Below are 23464 nucleotides of genomic sequence, written 5' to 3'. Positions count from 1 at the left end.
TTTAAAAATAATTCTCCCCCTGTGTAAATTCATTCTTTACCTTAATTAGTTTAGTTTCAATCTCCCCATCGGAGGCTAGTTCCTGGTGTGTCAGCATGTACTTCTCACACTTAGCTAGTGCCTTTTCATTTGCAACAGCTACTGTGATGGCATGGGGGACATGTGGCTGCATGATTGTTTCAGTTTGCACATTAGAGGCAGGCTTATGATCTACCCATCTGTCCCCTGCTGAGCGTGATCGTCTGTGGCGGAGACGAATTGGTGGTGCGTTCTGATCAGGTTAAAAGAGGAATCAAGAAACAAGCATAACCCAGAATTAATGTTCATTAAGGGTATTATTAGAAGTGCAGCAGGCTAGGTTATAGCAACTGAAAACACAACATCAAAATCAAAGCTCAAAATCATTTGAAAGCCAAAAGTGCTATTCAACTAATTTTAAATGGTTTCTTTGCAGTTAAATAAAATAACTAGACAAATTACTATAAGACATTCTACTAGTGAACTTCAATTTCAGCAAGCAAATAAGAGAAAGAATTTTGGGTTATATTGCTAGGCTTTTCTTCATTTTAAAGGCCTCATTTTCCATTTTGATGTTAGCTTTTACCCTGCATACTAACATACTTCGAGTCTACACACAAGACACTAATTTATAAAAGGTTTTTCTCAAAGCATAAGGGGCAAAGAAACTCTCTATACAAGCCCTAAAATTTCAGAGCAGTAGAAAAAAAAAGCGTAACTAATAAAATTAAACTAATACACTTAAATTGAATGTAACATGTTTAAATGGTTTTGGTCAAAGCTCTAATTTCAAAACAAATAGGATAAAATGTTTTGTCCAGACAGATTAAATGACTTTTCTCTATACAGCAATCCATTTATTCCATAAACTCAATGTAAAAAAAATTACTTCATGGATTCCCAAGAACATGAATAAGAGATGTAAAAGGGCTATATTAACATTATCACCTCTCCCCATCCCCCCCACACGCAGAGTTTGTATACTTTCTATCTTTCTGTGATCTCAGTTCTGGATTCTCAATTCATTTGGATCTAGCAAGGACTAATCCAAGTACGTTCTCTATGGAAAGAACATAATTCATGTTGTAGGAATTTAGATGTTTTCAATACACTTTCACGTTCACCTGTGTCCATTCAGTCAACATTATGGAGATCTTAAAACTCCTAAACAACACATCCTGATGTGATCTGGCTCAATACAATTCACCCTGAGTGGGCAGCTAGGTGGTACAGAGGATAGACTGCCAGGAAGACTCATCTTCCTGAGTTCATATCTGGCCTCAAGACACTTACTAGCCATATGAACCTGGGCAAGTCGCTTAACCCTCTTTGCCTCAGTTTGTTCATCTATAAAATGAGGTGAAGAAATGTCAAACCACTCTAGTATTTTTGTGTGACCCCAAAGGGGTCACAAAGAGTCAAACACAACTGAAACAAGTGAACAACAACAATTCACCCTACCATGGTTCCCAAATTAGAAAAAATAGTCTTGTCTTATTACAGGATTTTACTTTTGTACATTAAAGCTCATTTTTAGCAACAAGAAAATAATGTATCATCTACTAGGTGACAAAAACAAAGCTGGCTACTTCTTGATGAGTCACCAGAAAGATTACCACCGAAAAGAGGTCCATCCTTCTCAAAAACATTAACCATGAGAGTTTTAAAGATTGTCCCTTTATATTTCCAGTTATAATAGAAAGCAAAAATCAAATCCTGAATAAACTATAACAGACAATCTAGAGGTTCTGACGTCACTTTCCCCTTCTCAGAATTTGAGGAAAGTCATATGAAAGAGACAAGCATAGAATATTCAGCTAAAAAAAAAAAAAGCCTATGAAGAAATAACCAAAATACTATAATGGAAGTTATATATAATAATGGAATGAATGTTCAGATTATCTGGGAAAGTAGGAGAAGAAAGTTTCCAGAAAGAAATTCAGTGAATATTCAAAGAATATTCAGTGAATAAAGAAATTCAAATGAATATATGCCTAAACAGTCTTTACAATCTACTTTATATCAGGTAGTTAGAAAACGAATGTGCTCTTTCCTCGCAGCTCAAATATAAATTCATTCAACTTGAAAATGTAAAACATGTCTAAAAAACCAAGATCCACATGACAGCTTTATATTAACTATTCTGCTGCACTTCTAAATCTCTAAGATTCTGGTTTCAGTAATGAAAATATAAATATTCATCATATCCTCTTAAATATCTCCCAGCCAAAAAAGTTTCAATAGACTATAAATTATTTACAAATATTGAGCAGCCATAATCAAAACCTTGTTTTAAATAACTCTAAAATTTAGAATTTTAAGAGTTGATCACAAAGAGACCATACGCCAAGCTTTGCTACAAAAAAAGGATTAAGGCAAAATTTGTAAAAACAAATGTTCTCAATACACCAAGAAATCAAATGTTGTATTAGTAATTTTTTAAAAGAACAAAAAGCTAAAATTTCTAGACTTCATTAACACTGGGGAGTTTAAAACAACTACCAAATAAACTAAGATTTTACTAATTTAAATAAATATTAAATTAGTAAATGCAGAATAAATCCATTTCAATTAAAAAGAAATTTACCTTAATCCTTGTTATGAGCAAAAAGCATGAAAAAACCTCCACCATTGTCACGGACACAATGTATAGTAAATTTTTCAAGACAAACCATACTAAATTAGAATCGACATATTAACATTCAAAATTATAATACCAACCAAAAAGATCCCATAATCTTTTGTAAAATGGTTCCTTTTTTTTGAGGGGGAAAAGGGGTAGGGGGAGAGGGACATCTGGGAAGTCAAACAGAGGATACTGTACGTGAAGAAGAAAACTAAAATGAAAACTCAGTTCTCAACATTCAGAGTCACAAGTTGTGTGATGCTCATGAGCTCACTTTACCATGAGAGTTCAAAAAAGCCTTAGGACACCGATATGAACAACGGTCATAGAGTCAAACTGAGGAAAGCACATCCTTAGGCTTGATGAAGGAGTATCATAATTTTAAGTTAATATGAATGAGTAACATGAAATTAAAAGCAAAGAGATTGACTGTATTTACATGGTTAAAATTCTAGGCTTAAAGAATGATCATCTAAATCAGGGGTTCTTAACCTGGAGTCCATAAACTTGGATGAGAAAAAAAATTACCTCTTTATTCCAAAATATTTCTTTTGTAATCGTATGCATTTTTTTGTGCATTTGTAAACGTTCTTCTGAGACCCTCGTCCACAGGCTTCACAGACTTGCGAAGGGGTCCATGACACAAAAAAAGTTAAGAACCCCTGTTCTAAATTAAGTTAAAAGAAAATAACTACAGCTACAATACTTTAAGATATCGGCACCAACCCTGCAGCACTGCTCCTCTTCTACTGCTATCTCATGTTTATAGGAGGGAACCACCTCCCTGCCTCCAGGCCAGTACAGCCCTCGCCTTCTGTCTGACACGATACAGTGTTTATTTTGTCCTGGCTCCTGTAGCCTACGCCTTTCCAGAGATGTGACACTGAGAGGTGTGTTGTACGGAGGAATTTTCTGCTCCCATTCCGAAATACAGGAAGCTACAGAAATGCTGCTGCAAGAATTAGAGCGCCTATGAAGCTGTGGCTGGCTCATGAGTTGTTGGCCGTTGGAAATCTGAGCAATATAGTTAGCGGAAAGCTAAAAGAATTGAAGAAAAATTAATGAAATTCAATGAGCAATTACTGTAATATCATTCTATACATCTTCTAAATGTACTACTTAATGTTTTAGTGCACTTATTTATTTCTAATTTTTAAAGAAAAACTTGAAAGTCTAACTGGCATAGCCAGCCTTGGAATAAGGCACAACTGCCTTTGACGTATGCTAGCAATGTAACCATGCCTTTCAGTGACCCCATAAGTTAAAGATAAATTGTCAACCTATATCAATGAAGGGATTTTCCACCCTGGAGTTCCCTCAGAGTATGTGGGATCCAAAAGAAAAAAAATATGCATATAATTTGTGGAAGTTAGTGGATTATTGCTTAAGGAAGGGAAGTAGAAAAATAAATAACAAATAACATTCTAATAGAAAATTAAATCAAACAATGGAATTGCAAATTATACTTCTCAGTATTTGTTATTGTAAAACTATCAGTAACCTACAGGTATTGGAGATGGAGAAACTGATCTTTGAGATCTTTGAGAAATCTTTTCTCGATCTCGTTCCCGTGATGGTCTCTCTGGTTTATCATTCTTTGGTTCGGTAACAATAGCCTTGAGTTGCTTCAGTTTCTCATCTTTGACCCAAAGTTTATTCTGCATCTCTAGCTGTTTGGCAGCCACACGACGTTCCTAAAGATTAGCAATATAAATTTATATTCAGATTTAATAATAACAAAAATTAAACCTCTATTCAGTCAATCTCCTAAAAGTGACCTTTTTCCCTGTTCCTTCTGTGCAATTAATACCTAGCTGACATCTTGTCATAATTTGTTAATAACGTTGTGTTTTGTAGTAGTGGGGAGATAAGAAAAAGACTGATTTAGGTGTAAATACTACTGTTACCAGGACCTAACTCTATCCAAATGTAACATAATGTAAAACAGAAAAACTATCTGCAATCTCAACTCATAAAACTCTGAAAATGAAGCCTCCTACGCACACATTCTTTCTCCCACTTCATGGAAGTCTCTGTCACCATGCCTTGCAGCCTGGCCTCCAGTCTGCGTTTGTCAGAAAATTGGCGCTGAAGTTTTTGGCTTTGGTTTTCAAGTTCCTGTTGCAGATTGCGCTTATCTTCCTCATAGATTGTAGTAGTTTTCTCTAAAACCTCAATCTGGAAAGGCAAATTATTATTCTTCAATATAATTGGAATACAAACAATTGTACGTAGCTGAAAAATGAACTCCTCCTCCCCAATTTGCTCTAAGGAAAACTAAAAGTTACTTTTCCTTTAAACATTAATTTGACATGCTTATTGTATCTATCCAGACCTGGAAATGAGAAGACCAATCAAATCCTTCCCTCTCAGTCAAGCTGCCTGCTTTTAGAACAGAATTGCTTCTCCCTCAGCCAAAAGTCTACAGATAACTCTGGACGCTACGCTCAGAATGCCATGGAAATGATTAGTAAGGTAGAGCCCTTCTCCCTGAGGCATGAAGTAGATCTAGGAACATGTATAAGACTGGAGGAAGAAAACACATTTATAAAGCTGGCTCATAAGCAACAGAACTGAGAGAAACAGCTGTTTTACAAGATGAATACAGCAGCTACCAGGTTTTTGTCTTCCTCTGGGAATCCTGTTGTTGACTCAAAATGTTAACTGTATAAAAAATTATAGCAGCTCCCTTATGAAAGGTCTGAGAAGAGTTTTTCTCAAAACCATCTCCTAAGCCAAGTAGCTCAAGTGTTACTACCCTCATGTGACATTTGAGTAAACCAATGCTAGAAGACCCTCACTCATCATCAGACTGCTGAGAACTACAGTCAGGAGCTGGATCCAGGTCTGGAGATTCCCACTCTACCACGATGCCTCTGCTCTCCCTGTAAGTTAATTCAAGTTATTTCTCCATTTTGTTTTCTCTATTTCTCTTCCTCTTCATATGAAGAGACATGAGAAAATAATATCCATAGGATCACAAGATTTAGAGCTAGAAAAGAGTTCCTCAATTAGAAATCAGCTTCATCCAAACACTAACCATTTTCTGTTATGCCTATAATTTTAGTACCTTACAGACCTAGCCCAGGAATCAATAATATCTAGGTTTCAATCCTATGTCTAACACATAAACAATGGCTGTGTACCTGGGGGCAAATCATTTAACCTCTTGACACTCCCAGGAAATTCTCTAAAAACAATAAAAATCACAGAAGAGTTGCTAATCTGAACTGGTTGAAGTTCCTCACTAAAACTCAACAGGCCAATGAAATGAGAGGTCCATAAACTCCCTCACCCACACCCCAGCCCAAACCCCTAATACCACTAAAGTAACCCAACAACAAACCTTATATTCCAAAGTTTTAGTTTTCTTTTCCAGTCGTTCTATTTCAGCTTTCTGCCCTGAGATCACTTTTTCCTTTTCGTTTAGTTTTCCTTGAATATAATTTTCCTTATTTAAAACAGCATTATCAAAGTCTTGCAGCATAGTTCTAAAGGCAATCACTGTCAACAGAAAAGTTATGAGAGTAATTTTAATTCTGAAGCCCAAATACTTCAACTTTGTTCAGTAAAGATTATGAGTACACCTGCTAGTAAACAAATAATACCTCTAAAAATAAGTGATAAATATTATTATGAAAAATTTAGGCCAAAATTCAAGCAGAAGGCTTGAGATTTTAAATTACAATATGCTTCAGAAATGAAGACTTTGAAAGTCATGATACCTAGAACCAACTTTTAATACAAAAATTATCTCTAGATTTAATTTCTCTAAAGTTTACTATAATCACACCTTCCTCACTTTGAGTAATTCAATGACTCCAGAACATCACTCAGAGCCAGATTCAAGATCCATCAGGATTAAGGAAAGAATCAATAATGCAAACAATATGGGCACTACAACTTTTTGTTTCTTTGGGGCCTTCTTTTAAAATGCTAGTGTATCTCTGCAAATGACATGATATATACTTAGTGAACACTAGAGAATCAACATAAAAAACTATTAGAAATAATTAACAACTTTAGCAAAGTTGCAGGATATAAAATACACACATATAAATCATCACCATTTCTTTATATGACCAACAAAGCCCAACAGCAAGAGATAAAAAGAGAAATCCCATTTAAAATGACTGTAAACAATATACAATACTTGGGAGTCTACCCTGCCAAGACAAACCCAGGAACTATATGAACACAACTGCAAAATAGTTTTCACACAAATAAAGTCAGATTTAAACAACAGGAAAAATGTCAGTTGCTCATAGGTAGGCCAAGCCAGTGTAATGGACGTGACAATTCTGGGGTGAGCCAAGATGGCGGAGTACAAAGACACACACACACTAGCTCTTCCCCCACAGCCCATAAAATACCTGTAAAAAAACTACTCTCAACATATTCTAGAGCAGCAGAAGCCACAGAATGACAGAATAAAAAAGATTTCCAGCCAAAGATAACCTGGAAGGCCAACAGGAAAGGTCTATCCCACCAGAAGTTGAGCAGAGCACAGCCCTGGTCCTGCGGCACCATGAAAAACAGGACCTGAACAGGTCTCTGGAGCAGAATCCCCAGCAGGAAGGGTCTCAGATCCCTCAACCCACAAGCGCCAAAGAAAACTTCAAAGGTCAGTAAGAGGGCTTTCCAAACTGGGTGAGAGGGGAGCAGGGTCCTCCCTAGCACTGGCCCCAGGCACACAGCAGCATCCATCTGTGAAGCACTTGGCTTAAAGCCCCTGGGGGAACTGAGCAGTTGATCTGAATGTCAGCCCTGAGCACAGTCCTGGGGTAAGGAGGAGCACTAGGACCCTCCTCTTGACAATGCATACTGGCAGAGGAAGTCAAGGTATCTGCATCTAGGACCTCCAAAATGAATATGCAATGGGCTCAGGCCATGGAAGAGCTTGAAAAGCAAGTCAACAGCTTGCTAAAGGAGACCCCCAAAAAAATACTTAAGAAAATAACACCTTTAAAAATAGGCTAACTCAATTGGAAAAAGAGGTCCAAAAAGTCAATGAGGAGAAGAAGGCTTTAAAAAGCAGAATTAGCCAAATGGAAAAGGAGGTTCAAAAGCTCACTGAAGAAAACTGTTCTTTAAAAATGAGAGTGGAGCTGAGGGAAGCTAATGCCTATATGAGAAGCCAAGAAATTACAAAACAAAACCAAAAGTATTGAAAAAACAGAAGATAATGTGAAATATCTCATTAGAAAAACAACTGACCTTGGAAAATAGAATCCTCTATTCTATCTCCTCTATTTCTATCCTTGGAAAAAAACCTCTCTTGGAAAACAGATCTAGCACAGACAATTTAAAAATTATGGGACTACCTGAAAGCCATGATCAAAAAAAGAGCCTAGACATCATCTTTCATGAAATTATCAAGGAAAACTGCCCTGATATTCTGGAATCAGAGGGCAAAATAAATATTGAAAGAATCCACCGATCACCTCCTGAAAGAAATCTGAAAAGAGAAACTCCTAGGAACATTGTGGCCAAATTTCAGAGTTCCCAGGTGAAGGAGAAAATATTGCAAGCAGCTAGAAAGAAACAATTCGAGTATTGTGGAAATACCATCAGGATAACACAGGATCTGGCAGCTTCTACATTAAGGGATCGAAGGGCTTGGAATGGGGCATTTCAGAAGTCAAAGAACTGGGATTAAAACCAAGAATCACCTACCCAGCAAAACTGAGTATAATACTTTAAGGGAAAAAATGGTCATTCAATGATATAGAGGACTTTCAAACATTCTTGATGAAAAGACCAGAACTGAAGAGAAAATCTGACTTTCAAATACAAGAGTCAAGAGAAGCATGAAAAGACAAACAGGAAAGAGAAATCATAAAGGACTTTCTAAAGCTGACCTATTTATATTCCTACATGGAAAGATAATATTTGTAACTCTTGAGACTTTTCTCAGTATTTGGGTAGGTAGAGGGATTATACATACACATACACACACACACACACACACACAGCACAGGTTAAGTTTAATCAGAAGGGATGATATCTATAAAAAATAAAATTAAGGAGTGAGAGAGGAATATATTGGGAGGAGAAAGGGAAAAATGGAATGGGGCAAATTATCTCTCATAAAAGAGATAAGAAAAATCTTTTTGAATGGAGGAGAAAAGGGAGGAGGTGAGACAGAACAAGTGAAGCTTCCTCTCCTCACATTGGACTTAAGGAGGGAATAACACGCTCACTCAATTTGGTATGAAAATCTATCTTACACTACAGGAAAGGAGGGGAGAAGGGGACAAGTGGGATCAGGGGGATGATAGAAGAGAGGGAAAATGGGAGAAGGGAGTAACTAGAAGTAAACACTTCTGGGAAGGGACAAGGTCAAATGAGAGAATAAAGGAGGGAAATATAGCTACTCTTACACAACATGACTATTATAGGAGTCTTTTGCAAAACAACACATATATAGCCTGTATTGAATTGCTTGCCTTCTCAGTGGGAATGGGTAGGGAGAGAGGGAGGGAGAGAAGTTGGAATTCAAAGTACTAGAAATGAATGTTGAGAACTGTTATTGCATATAACTGTGAAATAAGAAATACAGGTAATGGGGTATAGAAATCTATCTTGCCCCACAAGAAAAGAGAGAAGATGGGGATAAGGGAAGGGCAGGGTGTGATAGAAGGGAGGGCACATTGAGGGAAGGGGTAATCAGAATGCAACGTGTTATGGGGTGGGGAGAGGGGAGAGATAGGGAGAAAAATCCAAACTCAAAATTTAGTGGAAATGAATGTCATAATCTAAAAATAAATAAATTAAAAAAAATAAATATGACAATTCTGCCTAAACTAATTTATTTATACAGTGCCATACCAATCAGACTACCAAAGATTATTTGATAGAGCTAGAAAAAAATAACAATAAAATACATCTGGAAGAACAAGAGGTCAAGAATATCAAAAGGAATTAATTTTAAAAATGAAAAGGAAGATAGCCTGACAATACCAAATCTCAAACTATATTATTAAGCAGTAATCATCAAAACTATCTGGTACCAGCCAAGAAATAGAGTGGTGAAAAAAAAAGAAAGAGAGTGGTGGATCAGTGGAATAGATTAGGTATACAAGACGGTCAATGACCACAGTAACCTATATGCAACAGGAACAGTAACCTAGTGTTTGATAAACCCAAAGACCCCAGCCTTTGACAAAAACTGCCAGGAAAACTGGAAAACTATAGGACACAAACTATGGATGGACCAACTATAGATAAATCTCACACTGTTTACCAAGATGAGGTCAAAATGGATGCATGATTTAGAAATAAAGGGTGACACTATAAGCCAATTAAAAGAGCAAGGAATTGTCTACCTGTCAGATCTACAAGGAAGGGAAGGATTCATGAACAAACAAGACACAGAAAATATTACAAAATGTAAAAGAGGTAATTCTGATTATATTAAAATTAAACGCTTTTGTGCAAAGAAAACCAATACAACCAAGAATATAAGGAAAGCAGAAAGCAGAGAAACAATCTTTATAGCAAGTATCTCTGATAAAGGCCTCATTTCTCAAATATATAGATGTAATGTTAATAGAATAGGACGATCTTCCCCATCCATTAATAGACCCAATTCATGGAGCCTGTGATCACATGAAGCCTGGGTCACATGGAGCTCAGATTGGGAGAAGCTTGCCCAAGAAGGAGAGCGAGAGCGAGAGAGAGAGAGAGTGTGAACAGGGGCAAAGAGTGAGAGCAGGCAGAGCAGAGAGAGAAAGAAGCAAGCTGTGAGCAGGTGAGGGAGGAATTTGTCTAGGGGAACTTGTTTTTGTGAAGAGGCCTGACAGAAAGAAGGTTTAAGATGTCAGCACCCCTGGATTAGCAATAAGTGCCCTGTTAAATCTTACCTCCTAGAATTCTAATGATGTCCCAAATAAATATTTTGGCTTGTGCCTTTGAGGAAGAGAGTTTATGTTTTGGGAATTTACCCTGGAAATATGCATGTATATTCATAGTGTGCTATGAGTATTACACTGGCGTTACAATAGAGAACTGAGTCAAACTGATAAGAATACAAGCCATTCCCCAACTGTTAAATGATCAAAAGATATGAACAGGCAGTTTTAAGATAAAAAAATCAAAGCTATCTATTGGCATATGAAGAAGTGCTCTAAATCACTTTTGATTAGAGAAATGCAAATTAAAACAACTCTGAGATACCACATCACACCTATCAGATTAGCAAATATGACAGAACAGGAAGATGATAAATTTTGGAGAGGATGTGGGAGAGTTGGAACACTAATACACTGTTGGTGGAACTGTGAGCTGATCCAACCATTCTGGAGAGCAATTTGGAACTATGCCCAAAGGGCTCCAAAAATGTGCATAGCCTTTGACCCAGCAATATCGCTTCTAGGACTGCATCCTCAAGAGATCATAGAAATGGGAAAGGGTCCCACATGTACAAAAATATTTATAGCAGCTCTCTTTGTGGTGGCCAAAAACTGGAAATCAAGATGGTGCCCATCAATTGGGGAATGGCTGAATAAAATGTGGTATATGAATGTAATGGAATACTATTGGGTTATAAGAAATGATGAACAGGAAGACTTCAGAAAGGCCTGGCAAGACTTATATGATCTGATGCTGAGTGAAAGGAGCAGAACCAGGAGAACTTTATGCACAGCAATGACAACAGTGTGTGAGTTTTTTCTGGTAGACTTGGAACTTCATTGCAACGCAAGGACTTAAAAAAAATTCCCAATGGTCTTTTAAGGCAAAATGCCTTCCAACACCAAAGAAAAATGGAATTCAATCACAAAATGTAGCAGATCATTTATTTGTGTGTGTGTGTGTGTGTGTGTGTGTGTGTGTGTGTGTATTGCATTTTGGTTTGTTGGATGATTTCTCTCAGTCATTTTAATTCTTTAACACAGCATGACTATAGTGAAAATGTATTTAATAGGAATGTATGTGTAGAACCTATACAAAATTGTATGCTGCCTTGGGAAGGAAGGGGAAAAGGAAGGGGGAGGGAGGGGAAAATAATAACCTAAGTTACATGGTAGTTATTATAGAACACTGAAAATAAATAAAATTAATTAATAAAAAAAGAAATGCAAATTAAAACAATTCTGAGGTACCACCTCACATCTATCATATTGGCTGATATAACAGAAAAGTAAAATGATAAAATGTTGAAGAGGATGTAGGAAAACTTGTACATTAATGCACTGTTGGTGAAGTTGTGAACTGATCTAATCATTTGACAGCAATTTGAAACTACGACCAAAGGGCAACCAAATTGTTCATACCTTTTGATTCAGCAAGTAACAGTAGGTCTATATCCGAAAGAGATAAAAAAGGGAAAGGGACCAACCTGTGCAAAACTATTTATAGCATCCCTTTTCTGGTGGTAAAATATTGGAAATTGAAGAAAAGCCTATCAATTGAGGAATGGCTAAACAAGTTGTGGTATATAAATGTAATGGAATACAATTGTGCAATAAAAAATGATGAACAGGCAGATTTCAGAAAACCCTGGAAAGACTTGTACAAATTTTTATATAGTGAAATAAGCAGAACCAGAAAAATCTTGCACACACTATCAGAAATACTGTGTGATGACCAACTATGAATGACTCAGCTCTTCTCAGCAACACAATGTACAATGACAAGTACAACGAAATCACAAAGGAAAATCCTATCCATCTCCAGATAAATAACTGATAGATTCTAAATACAGACTGAAGTATATTTTCTCACTTATTCTTTTTTGTGGTTTTTTTTGTTTTTAACTGTTTCTTCTTTCCCAACTATAACTAATATGGGAATACCTTTTACACAATAGTATTTGTATAATCTATATCAAATTGCCTACTATTTTCAGAAAAGGAGAGGGGAGAGAGGGAGAAAAATTTGGAACTCAAAATCTTGGAAAAACAAATGCTAAAAAAAAAAAACGGGTCATAGAAATAATAATATACTATCTAATTACAGTTTCCTGAAGTTCCATAGGGTGGCCATAATAAAGTTCTAAGAAACAATCCTTAATACAAATAAATTAATTAAATGCTAGTGTGATTAAATATTGTTTCACACAGAATTTTCTTATTCCTGACAGAACATATTTGTAATATTAATACTAAACGAATGATGAACTACACCTAGGAAAAATGCCATTCCAGCTAAATGTTATATTCTGCTACAAATCTCCCATCAATTACAAAACACATCAATTGAAATTACCTTGTTTATTTAACTCTTCTGTCATCATTTGTCGAACATGATGGCGTTTCTCTAAGACTTCAATCAACCTTGGAAGTGTTTGTTCATCATTGACATCGAGAATTTCACACGATGTTAAAGGTGGAAAACTCTGCAGAAGTATCTCTGTAACTGATTGTTCTGTATGAATGATTTTAAATAAAACAGTCATTAAAAAAGATAGCTACTTATTCAAGCTTCTTTCATTATCACATTTCAAAGCTTTAGAGTACAATCAGCTAATTTCCACAGGAATCATACCTTCTAGAAAATGTAAACTGTAAGAGCTCATAGACAAGCAAAACAACTGAATATAGGTTTTAGGTTCAATTTTTTCCCTAATGATGAAGTAAAATGTTGACTGATATATCTATATCTAATTAGAATTACATATTTTGTTTTAATTTAGGAAAAGGAAATGAATGCTATTACATGGACTTAGTAACTTTTGAAGGTATATTTAATAGGTATAATTACAAATCATACCATCACCAACTGGACCTCCTCGAAGCTCAAGTCGGCGTGTAAGTTCTTCCCTAAAGGCCTGGTTTCTGTAACGTCGGCCTGGAGTTAAACCACATATTGCCTTGTCTACTGGCCTTGCTACTTCAACTTCTTGGGTTACTTCTGCAAACCGCATCACTTGCTAGGATATAAAACAAATAAGAAATACAAATATTTGCTGCCTCAGATATTACTAATAAAGTAGCATTTTACAAGAGATTTTCCTAATCAAATAAGAGTTTTAATTTTATGTTTTCCTGTGGAGATCCAGAAACTTCTTAAGAATATGTCAATTAAAATTACCAAGCTTTCCTCATAATCTTCAGCCTTTGGATTCACACACACGATCATTCGTACTTTGCCTTCCCCATCAAAATAGTTCTTGAATAGATGGGTTAACTTGGAGTCTCTATATGGAACCATCTGTAAATACATTTAATGCCAAACTGATTTATCTACTAAGACAAATAAACCACACAAGTAAACTACACAATTACTTGAAAAAATCTCTTATTCACCTTGTTAGTCCCATACATTTGGTTTTCTCGAAGGACTTCCATGCATGTTCTTAGTGTCATTAGTGACTGATTAATATTGCCTAGGAGAAACACATAAATTTATAGCTCAAACATATTATAATACAAAACCTCTTCCTCATTTAAACAAAAACATTAGTGAAAGTTACAAAGCAGAAGATTTTATTCAATAAAAGGAAGAAATGATGAATAAAAGAGGCATCCAATGGTGGTACAGACCCTTCAATATATTACAAAGATGTAGTATGGCATCTGTAAGAGATGCTACAGAAAAGACTCCTTTCTGAATGGGATGTTGGATTAGATGATTTCTAAGGTCCTTTTTGACTACAAATTCTTTGAGTTTATGAAATAGATTTTCAATTGAGGTGTACATTATTTTTTTAAAGTAACAAAAAATTTATCTATAAAAGTATATGTCCATTTAAAACATCCATTATGATAGATATGAGATTTCCATCTCATTTTTATTATAATCAAAATTTAAACAACTCAGGACGAACAATTTTCAAACCAACAAATTCTACAATAGACATTTATGGTATCCTCCATTATGAAAGGGTAACAAAGTTTACATTATTTTACTGAAACTAATTAATTCTGAAAGAGATCAGTGTCTCTATAGTGGAACTATCAATAAAAAGATATTAAAAGCAAAGAAATAGTGTACTATCAACATTCACTTTTCAATCTCTTGATATGATGTGAACTTGAAAACAATTACAGTTTAACTAAAAACATTTCAACACTTTCTTCTACATAAATGTAAAGACTGGCATTGACAGTAATGTATTAATTAAACTTGGCTTACCAGCTTCACGTAATCTGTTGCCTTCTGCTTTTGTCCTATTGGTTCTTTCACTCCCAGCAAGATCAACTAATGACAACTGGCTTAAAGTGATTTGTTCTTTTTCCTGACAGAAAAAATATGGATTAATATTTATCAAACTATTTTTCATCATTGGTTTATAATGATTCTCTGTTTTAGACAGAGGCAACAGATCAATAAGGAAGCCATGGAACCTAGTGACCAGAACGTAATGCATAACAAGAGGCAGAAGGTTAAATATATATGAAAGTCTATGCTAAAAGCCTATAGTCAATATGGAGAGCATTTCCAAATTTATAATAAGTTGGCATGTGGAAGAGTCATGCTACTTTATTGTGTCATCTGATAACAGCACTGAAATAGTATATACTGACTAGATGATAGGAATATGAGAATCTATCATTTTGAACAGCTAAATACACTCCAAATATCTGAGATGAACATTAACATTTTTCTAATATTAAATGGTACTTAGAAGATCTGTAAAAAAAACAATTTCCAAGTTAAAGTGCTGAAATTTAAAATGAATCAACTCTCAAAAAATATCACCACCTATAAATTCTACAATAAGGCTTATCCTTATAGCTTTAGAATGAAGACACTGGAATCATATAAGAAATGACACCAAACAAGCAGTTTCACCTGCAATACATTATCTCCATCTGCATCCAATGGAGCCTGGGCTAATTTAATGATAAACACACTATGCGACCTACTGGATTCACGATTCAATTGAGTATTGGCTATGCGTCTCTTCTTCTGACCTATAACAGAAAAGTTAATCGTTAATTCTTAAATAGGACCTTTACAAGCTTTCATTTCATACTATTTCTGCTAAGTTAAGCCATATTTGATGTTTAAGTCTTAACAGCACTTTTAGTAGGGCGTGTTATATTAAGTTCTGGAAATGGTTATTACCTCTCCAGAAAACTTCAAAAGCTTCTTCTGTAGATTTTACTTCTACTTCTGTACATCCTGCAACGTACATGTTATGATTCTTATCCTCACGTAGCATTTTAGATTGTGGAGGTCTACAATAAAGAAAGTTATGTGAGACTTTCACTCGTAAGACTTCAAAACTGTCTAATGGTAAAAATTTATCTCATATAGAACATAGATAAGAAAAAAAGAATTTAACCATATTAATTATATTTCAGATGTCATAGAAAAAAAACAATTTGTTCTAACCCATAAGCTACAATTGACATTTAAGTAAACAAACATTACAGCCAAGTCACATGCAAAGGCTTAAACATCGATGTTTAGTACATCTCTAATTTTATAAGCAATAAGCAGTTAGAGATAAGCTTGGAATATCACAGCAACAGCAAGTCAGCATAGGAACCTACACAACCTACGCAATAAGCACCCTTACAAATGTGGTATGCCAACCATATGACTTCTTTTCTGGCATGCCAAAGGTGTGGAGGACCAGAAATACTGAACGTGACAAAGATCAGCATGTTCTTCCACAGTCAAATGGCAAAGGGGGGAGAACAGTAACAATTGGCCTGCATATTTATGAAAACTGGTCCAGGTGCTATCTTTGGCATACATGAAGCAAGTTGCTGATTCCTAAAGTATAAAGTGCACCATCTCCTTATCACGTACATAAAATCTGTGTTCCTCACAGGAGTGTTGCAACTGTTCCACCTACCAAAGGAATAAGGTATACGTTACTGTTTCTGCAGAAGCCATCCCACACCAATATTTTCAGCATTCTAATACGTAAGATGGGATGCTGAGCTCTTTTAAACAGATTTATTACAGCATTTACAAAGACTTTGGGTGCAATTTTTCAGTTTAACAGATCTAAAAAAGTGCAACACATTCACTTCCATTAAAAAAAAGCCTTGAAACAAATACCTCAAACTAGTACTGAGTCACTAATAAGAAACTTTTTTGAATTTCATCTTGAAAAATATAACTCAAAAAAAGAATCAAGTATAATGAAACAAGCAAAGCTGGAAAGGTGATGGAAATTTGGATTTTATAACATTTTAAATCTTTATTTTTCTTTAAAAGCACTTAATAATTCAAAGACAGTTGAAATGCACCTCAGAAATTAATTCATGTCCAAAGATTCTTATGAGAAGCTATGTTTAAAAATTAAATATAGTAGGAGCAAAAGAAAAAGATATCCTCAAAACAGTCATTCCCCAAACCTCAGAAGAATATTTGGGTTTGTCCCATGTAAATTAAAATTTAAAGAGATGAACTAACACATATAAGCTTTGAAGCATAACTAAGTGGCAAATACAGAGTAAGTTGCTTTCATTAAGTTGTTTCTAAGAATGTCACAGTTAAAAGTCTGTAAACCAACTAACGTAAAAAGATAAAATTCTCATTATAGTAGATTTTATTAATACTATTTTCCTAAACCTAATGATTTATCCAACTAGTGACCACTATCCTTATTAAAGGAAGATGTTTTAAGACATCAAAAAGGTACTTGAGACTACCACAATGTAAATGGAAATTAAAAAAAATTAAATACTGAACCTTGGCAGAAGGGGTGAGAAAATTCACCTACTTCCCTTCTTTTTCAAGCTGAGGGATTTAGAGTATGAAACACTGTATACAGTCAGATTCAGATGATATGGTTCTTAATTTTGCTGAAAAGTTTTTTTTCCCATTTTCTTTTTGAGAGGGATATATTGGAAATGAAAATGATTTTTTAAAAAGATAATTTTTTAAAATTGGGAATAAAAGAGTAAATATAAGCACAATTTATATTCTTTAATGTTCTAAGTACTCCTAATGAGGGCAGACATTAATGAAAAGCATAAGTTGAAGTGTCAACATGAGTACAATCAATTGCTAGATATTAGGCTGATATTATAACTGAAGCACACACACAATCAGTGTTATGTATGTATATAACATACACATATACACACATATATACATGCATATGTATTCACACTGGATTAAAAAATCCAACTTATCTTATGGATCTGCAATTAATGTTACTATCTAAAAATAAGTATGGACGAGGACTATAATTGACATCTACTTTCTGGGGGGTGACTTTACCTCTCTGAGTTTTTGTTTCCTCATTTTATAAATGACAATAAACAAGTCCTGCTTATACTACCTACCTCACTAGTTGTGAGGACAAAAAGAAAACACTAAACATAAAGTACTTTGTCAACCAAAAGCACTATATAACTTGGAACTATTATTATTCTGCAGATGCTTGAAACAAGTTTCAACCAAGCTGAACACAAACACAACAGGCTGAAAAACCGGTAACACCAACATCAAGTTCTTCCAAAGTCTAGCCAGAGTTCATGCATACTTTTGTTGAACAATTCGTTTGAGACGGTTTGCTGAGAAATACCCTCGGAATATGGTCTGGAGTGAAATTTGTGTTCTCAAGAGTTAACAGGGATAGGGACCGGAACTATGGTTTCACTGACGTAAGGGATTTCCAAGTGTAAAAACTTGTTCTCTCAAAGCAATTCCTCTGTAACTAGGAAATCTCTGAAGAGTTTCCAGGAGCACAGAGAGTCTTGCCTAGGTCTTCCTGGCTTCAAAGCTTGCTCTCTAAGCCACCACACCATGCTATCTCTTCAAGAGTAATGCTGAAGTTAAACATTGTGGCTATTGTATTTCTTGAACGAAATATCCCACCTGAGTATTGTTTGCGCATTACATTGTGAGATGCAACAATACAATTACACATCTAGGAATAAAACTAAGAAAGTTACTTACTTTGGTTTTACAGGATCAAATGGTACCTCCTCTAATAAATCGTATATATAGTTATTATAAATTTCAATGTAAGATACAAATACACCATAGACACTGTCTTCATCAATTTCTTCTGCTTTGCAAAATTCTTGCACATTTATCATATCTGCAAACTCTGGATCAATCTGTCGTCTGTAAAAAAAAAAAAAAAAGATTAAAAACAATGATTCTAATCCTCTACATCACAAAAAACAGGCTACTGTTTTTTCTGGATCAGAGCCACACAGCGCACATTTGGTCAAATATATAAATAAGAAATTACCTACTTAAATCCCACTACAACCAACATTCATATTAATGTTTGCACGTAGGATGGAATAAACCATGCCAGACCTCTGAGATACCAATTGATCTTCTGATCACAAATTTTATGTAGAAATTTACTTACTTGCTAGGAGTCTTTTGAGTGGGCATGGCCTCTCTTTTCTGCCGTTCTAATAAGGCATCAACTTCACACTGGATATCCATACTATTCCTATCATTGGACTTAAAAACCTGAGAATGACACATTAGAGTAATGACACATTACGCTAAGTACTCTAAGCAGAGTTAAAACTTAAGCTTTTAAAAAATGGTCAAAGAGTTTAGCTTTTATAAATAAATCATCCATTAACTGACCATTAAGGGTCTACTACACACAAAGTGCTCTAGTAGGCTGTGTGTGGATAATGTAGCAACCATTTTATAAAATAAGTCACTATGTTGTAGCCACTGCCTGGATACAATAAAACAATCACTTACATATCGTTTGGCTTGAAACGCTCCTATGCTATTAAATATCATGTCCAAACAACGAGGAAGAAGACCCCCTTCACCAGGAGAACCAGTCATTGTATGGGTTTTTCCACTTCCAGTAACACCATAGGTGAAAAGAAGACCTATAATATGAAAGGTCAAAATTATGGAAAAATTCTAAAAATATAAGATATAGCTTCCCTACTCAGAACTGATTAAGGTTTTGTAAATTCATAGAAAATAATGAAAACTGAGAGGCAGCATGAGTAAAAAAACTGATCTTGAAGTCAGGAGAATCTAGGTTCAAATCCTGCTTCTGACACATACTAACTGCATGATTCTAAGAAAGTCACTCAACCTCTTGGGTCAACAGGTAAACCACTCTGACTAGAAGCAGCAAAGAAGATGCTCCACTTGCACAAGCACATTAAGTTCTACACTGGGAGTTCCCTGTATCAATGAATCCAGAGAGTTAGGGAGAAAAAAAGAAGAAAAAGAAAAATGAGCTCAAAAAAACAACCTAGCTTATTTATATTGCTTTAACAGAATGAAGTTGAAGCTTCAAAGCAAATTTAGCCAGAAAAAATTTCAAATACCATACCATTTTTGCCATGAATGAGATCATCTACCAAAGGGTTAGCAACAACATCAAAGAGTTCCTTCTGAGTGGTAAGAGTGCCAAATACTTGTTTAAAAGAATATTGTGTCTGTGAAGGAAGAAAAAAAATAAGAATTGTACATGCTTAAGAATAACCATGTTACCAGGTTAGAAGACTAACAAATTTCAACAAAGTTGGAAACTTTCTTTGAACTTAACTTCTATAAACAAAGAAAAACTCAAATATTTCTAATAATTTTGAATTCTTTTTGTTAATTCACTTAAAATAAAAAGCAGTGTCATACTATAATGATGCTATAAGGGGCGAATATTTTCATCACTGTAACAAAAACATGAAAAATATTTTAATAATTCTCTATCAGAAATAAGCTCATACATTCATTATAAAATGAGAAAGTATAAAACATTTCATAGAATCAGCTTTTCCTTCTTCCTATTTAGAGTTCAAAAGAATCTATTAAAGATGGTATAGCACAACCCCAATGCTTTGACATTTCAAGGACAGAGATGGATGAATAAATAAAACATTACTAAGTGACTATTATGTGCAAAGGACTGTGATGAGCAAGAGTCTCTACTCTCAGGGGAGCTGACATTCTATATGGGAAACAACACATACAGAAAGTTTCAGCTACAAGACAGAAGGGAAGGTTCCGTGGTTCTTTGGGTGCAGCAATAAAAGATATGGTCACATCTCTTCTTTAAATGTAATTTCCACTGATAAAATCCTATCAGTTTCTGATGTAGAATCATTTGACAGTGCCAAGACTTAAGATAACAAGAACTTTTCTGGATATTCAATAGACGTGCCCTGCCCTTCAATAGCATCTGCAGGAACAGTCACCAGGCTCCATCTCCATAGAGTTTCTTTCCCAAAAGGATAGCTGTGTGTGGGTACTAGGTTGGAAGCACATTCCAAGGGCTCTTGGATTCAGGGTCCTAGGTTGTTTCCATCAAGGTCTAAGAGGAGCTAGTGGTCTCTCCCTCTGGTTGCTTTTATGTAGGCTTGTTTGCCTGCCTTCTGAGCGGCAGTTGATTGGTTAGTGAATATGGCTAACCTCTTCTGCACAGGAATTGTTTCCCTGGATGATGACCATGAGGGTTGACTGGGCTGAAATACCAATGATCTACTCAGAGTTCTTGTGCTTATCCACCTGTTATTGGTAGCAACTTAGTCAGCAGTTGTTGCACATGCTAAAAAGGTGGGTACCTTCTTCATGATAGCTTCTCCCTTCAATGATGGAGGGTCTGAGCTAGAAGCAGGTCTGGTAGTTTGGGGGAACACTTTAATTCCCAACGTATTTGGTTTCAGAATTCAAGGCTGTCTCCATCACGGTCTTTGGTGGTAGTGATTTGACTTGCTCAGCACATGCTGTCTACTGTCTCTCCCTCATGGTGCTCTGTTACTTCAACAAGTTGAAATCCAAATATAATTCATTTATGAGCACTTAAATAAAAATATTTATAAAAATGAAATTATTTTATTAAAGCATAGCTATGCTAATAAATCAAAGATAAATCAATACTTTATTAATATTATAAGCTTATTAATAATCCCTTTCTTTCATAGCTAATGTCTAATAACTATTTCCCCAAGCTTAATTTTGAGAATTAAAGGAATACACAATGGTACTGTAATCTTTTTTTTTTTTTATGAGATACTCCCAGTGTAGGAACTATTTCCATTAAATCAACTACAAGTCCAAGTCTTACACAAATTCTAAGGAGTTTTCTGAGACACATATTCTTCATCTTAATTAAAATTCATTCAAAAGTATAATTCACCTAAATGGTAAAGTTCATATTTATTATAATACTTTATAGTTTACAGACTGTTTGCCTTACCACTATGAGGTAGGTATTATTACCCTTTCACAGATAATGAAACTGAAGCTCTGAGGGAATAAGTAATTAGCCCAAATTCACTTAACATCAGAGGCAGAACTAAGACTAGGTTTCTCCTAGGTCCAGCACTCTTTTCCCCACAACACATTCTCCTAGTATAGAATGCCTAGAATAAAGATTCAAATGTTCAGCTTCAAAATGTAAAGCATAAAACTAACCCAGGAGAATCATAGGATTACAGATTTAGAGTTGGAAGGAACCTCAGAGACTTAGTCCAATCACCTCACTTTACAGAGGAGGAAACTGACAGTGGCAGAGGTGAAGTGATTGAAATGACACGTCCATGTCACACAATTAGTGTTTAGGAAAGCCAGGGTTCAAACCCATTTCCACTGACTTCAAATGCAGTACTTACTCCATTCCACTGCACCACATTGCAACTATATGACTCTATAATGATTTATGTATGTATTTTTATGATAAAAACCTAAAACCTGAATATCTACGATCACATTCATTCTTATATTTTTACACACACACACATACACACACACTTCTATCAGTTTACTACATGGCTAAATGAATTTTAACATCAAGAGTGAAAGGGCTGGTTGCTGACTGTAACCAACAAAAGTGGGGGAAAATCAGAAACAGTTCATGAAATGTTAATGAAAAACCAGCTCCTTCAGGTTTCCTTTCATGAATATAAACTAGTACCTCCTTATAGTCTCCATTTCTGTTTACTCTGTATCCTTCAGGAGTATGAAGCTGAACTGTAGTATCACTGATCACTTCAATGCAGCATTCCTGATTTGGAAAGCTCAGTGGGCGAACCCTGCAGTACACCTGAAATGAAAGAATACCCAAATTACTATTTATTTAAAACTAATCAAAACCACCTTAAGGAATGAAGTGTTAGTTCTTTATGAGGAACTAACTTTTTGCTTAGAGGCTTATCAATTTTTAAAAAGGGAACTTAAAATTATGAGATGGCAATGCAAACAACACATCACTTAGGATGAGAAAAGGTACGTACAAAAATAGAGCTACAACTTAAAACTTTTCAAAATTTTACATGTCTAAAGTTAAATTAAAATAGGTTTTCATAAAAAAAACTTAAAATAACACAATTAATAATCAACAATAGATAGACCTCTGAAGTGTACAGCAATTAAATTTGCAATTTAACAACTAATACAAATAAATTAAGCCTTACTTCTGTAAGGCTTAATATTTATTTTCAAATACTGGTAAAAGTTATTTATTACTTTCAGAGAATCTTTCTTCAACTCATGATTGAGTATAACTTTGAAGTAAACATCCTATATCATAGAAACTTCCATCAGCTGACATACTATGTGCAGAAGCCAACTTTAAACTCACAGGCCTACACTTGAAAGTAGAAAGGGAGCATTTGCAGTTTTAGGTAAGCACTGCTGTGAAAGGAACCATTACATACAAATAAGAACTCTAAGAAGAATTTAAGGATTAAGACTTTTTATCAATCAATAAGCATATATTAAGCATTTCCTACGTGACAGGCACTGCACTAAGTGCTGGGGATACAAAGAAAGATAAAACAAAGTTCCTGACGTCAAGAAGTTTTTATTCTACTGAATACCAGAACATGCAAAAAAAACCAAAACAAAACAACCAACTACGTATATATAAGACATCTACAACAGCAGTGTCAGTTCCGAATACAAATAGAAGCCGCTAAACCAAGACTAAGGATCCCTGCAGACTACATAATGACTTGAGTTTCAAAA

At 35.1% G+C, this 23464-nt stretch overlaps 1 protein-coding gene across 10 annotated transcripts in view; it reads right to left on the bottom strand.

Moving 5' to 3' along the window:
* The window catches only part of KIF23 (kinesin family member 23), a 39591-nt gene that overhangs the window by 9051 nt on the left and 7076 nt on the right, over positions 1-23464 (bottom strand). For 2 of the 10 annotated variants that reach the window (XR_011968247.1, XM_072615223.1), the window contains exons 3-20: positions 22413-22541; positions 19833-19938; positions 19238-19374; positions 18885-18991; positions 18458-18628; positions 16352-16393; positions 15659-15771; positions 15383-15504; positions 14723-14825; positions 13894-13973; positions 13679-13798; positions 13358-13517; positions 12854-13012; positions 5991-6148; positions 4649-4822; positions 4150-4338; positions 3371-3682; positions 41-271 (exon numbers count right to left, since the gene is read on the bottom strand). Coding sequence is in view for 8 of the 10 variants with exons in the window: in XM_072615223.1 (XP_072471324.1) it covers positions 41-271; positions 3371-3682; positions 4150-4338; positions 4649-4822; positions 5991-6148; positions 12854-13012; positions 13358-13517; positions 13679-13798; positions 13894-13973; positions 14723-14825; positions 15383-15504; positions 15659-15771; positions 16352-16393; positions 18458-18628; positions 18885-18991; positions 19238-19374; positions 19833-19938; positions 22413-22541 (2613 nt within the window). In the remaining 2 variants the exon portion in view is untranslated. Of the gene's footprint in view, positions 1-40; positions 272-3370; positions 3683-4149; positions 4339-4648; positions 4823-5990; positions 6149-12853; positions 13013-13357; positions 13518-13678; positions 13799-13893; positions 13974-14722; positions 14826-15382; positions 15505-15658; positions 15772-16351; positions 16394-18457; positions 18629-18884; positions 18992-19237; positions 19375-19832; positions 19939-21060; positions 21298-22412; positions 22542-23464 lie in introns of those variants that run through there. The other 8 variants (XR_011968253.1, XM_072615269.1, XM_072615240.1 and 5 more) reach the window with 7 other exon arrangements.

This window comes from Notamacropus eugenii, chromosome 1, assembly GCF_028372415.1.
Source record: "Notamacropus eugenii isolate mMacEug1 chromosome 1, mMacEug1.pri_v2, whole genome shotgun sequence".
NCBI lineage: Eukaryota > Metazoa > Chordata > Mammalia > Diprotodontia > Macropodidae > Notamacropus > Notamacropus eugenii.
The sequence above is the reverse complement of the archived record's forward strand: the minus strand, read 5'-3'. Positions and strand labels throughout refer to the sequence as shown.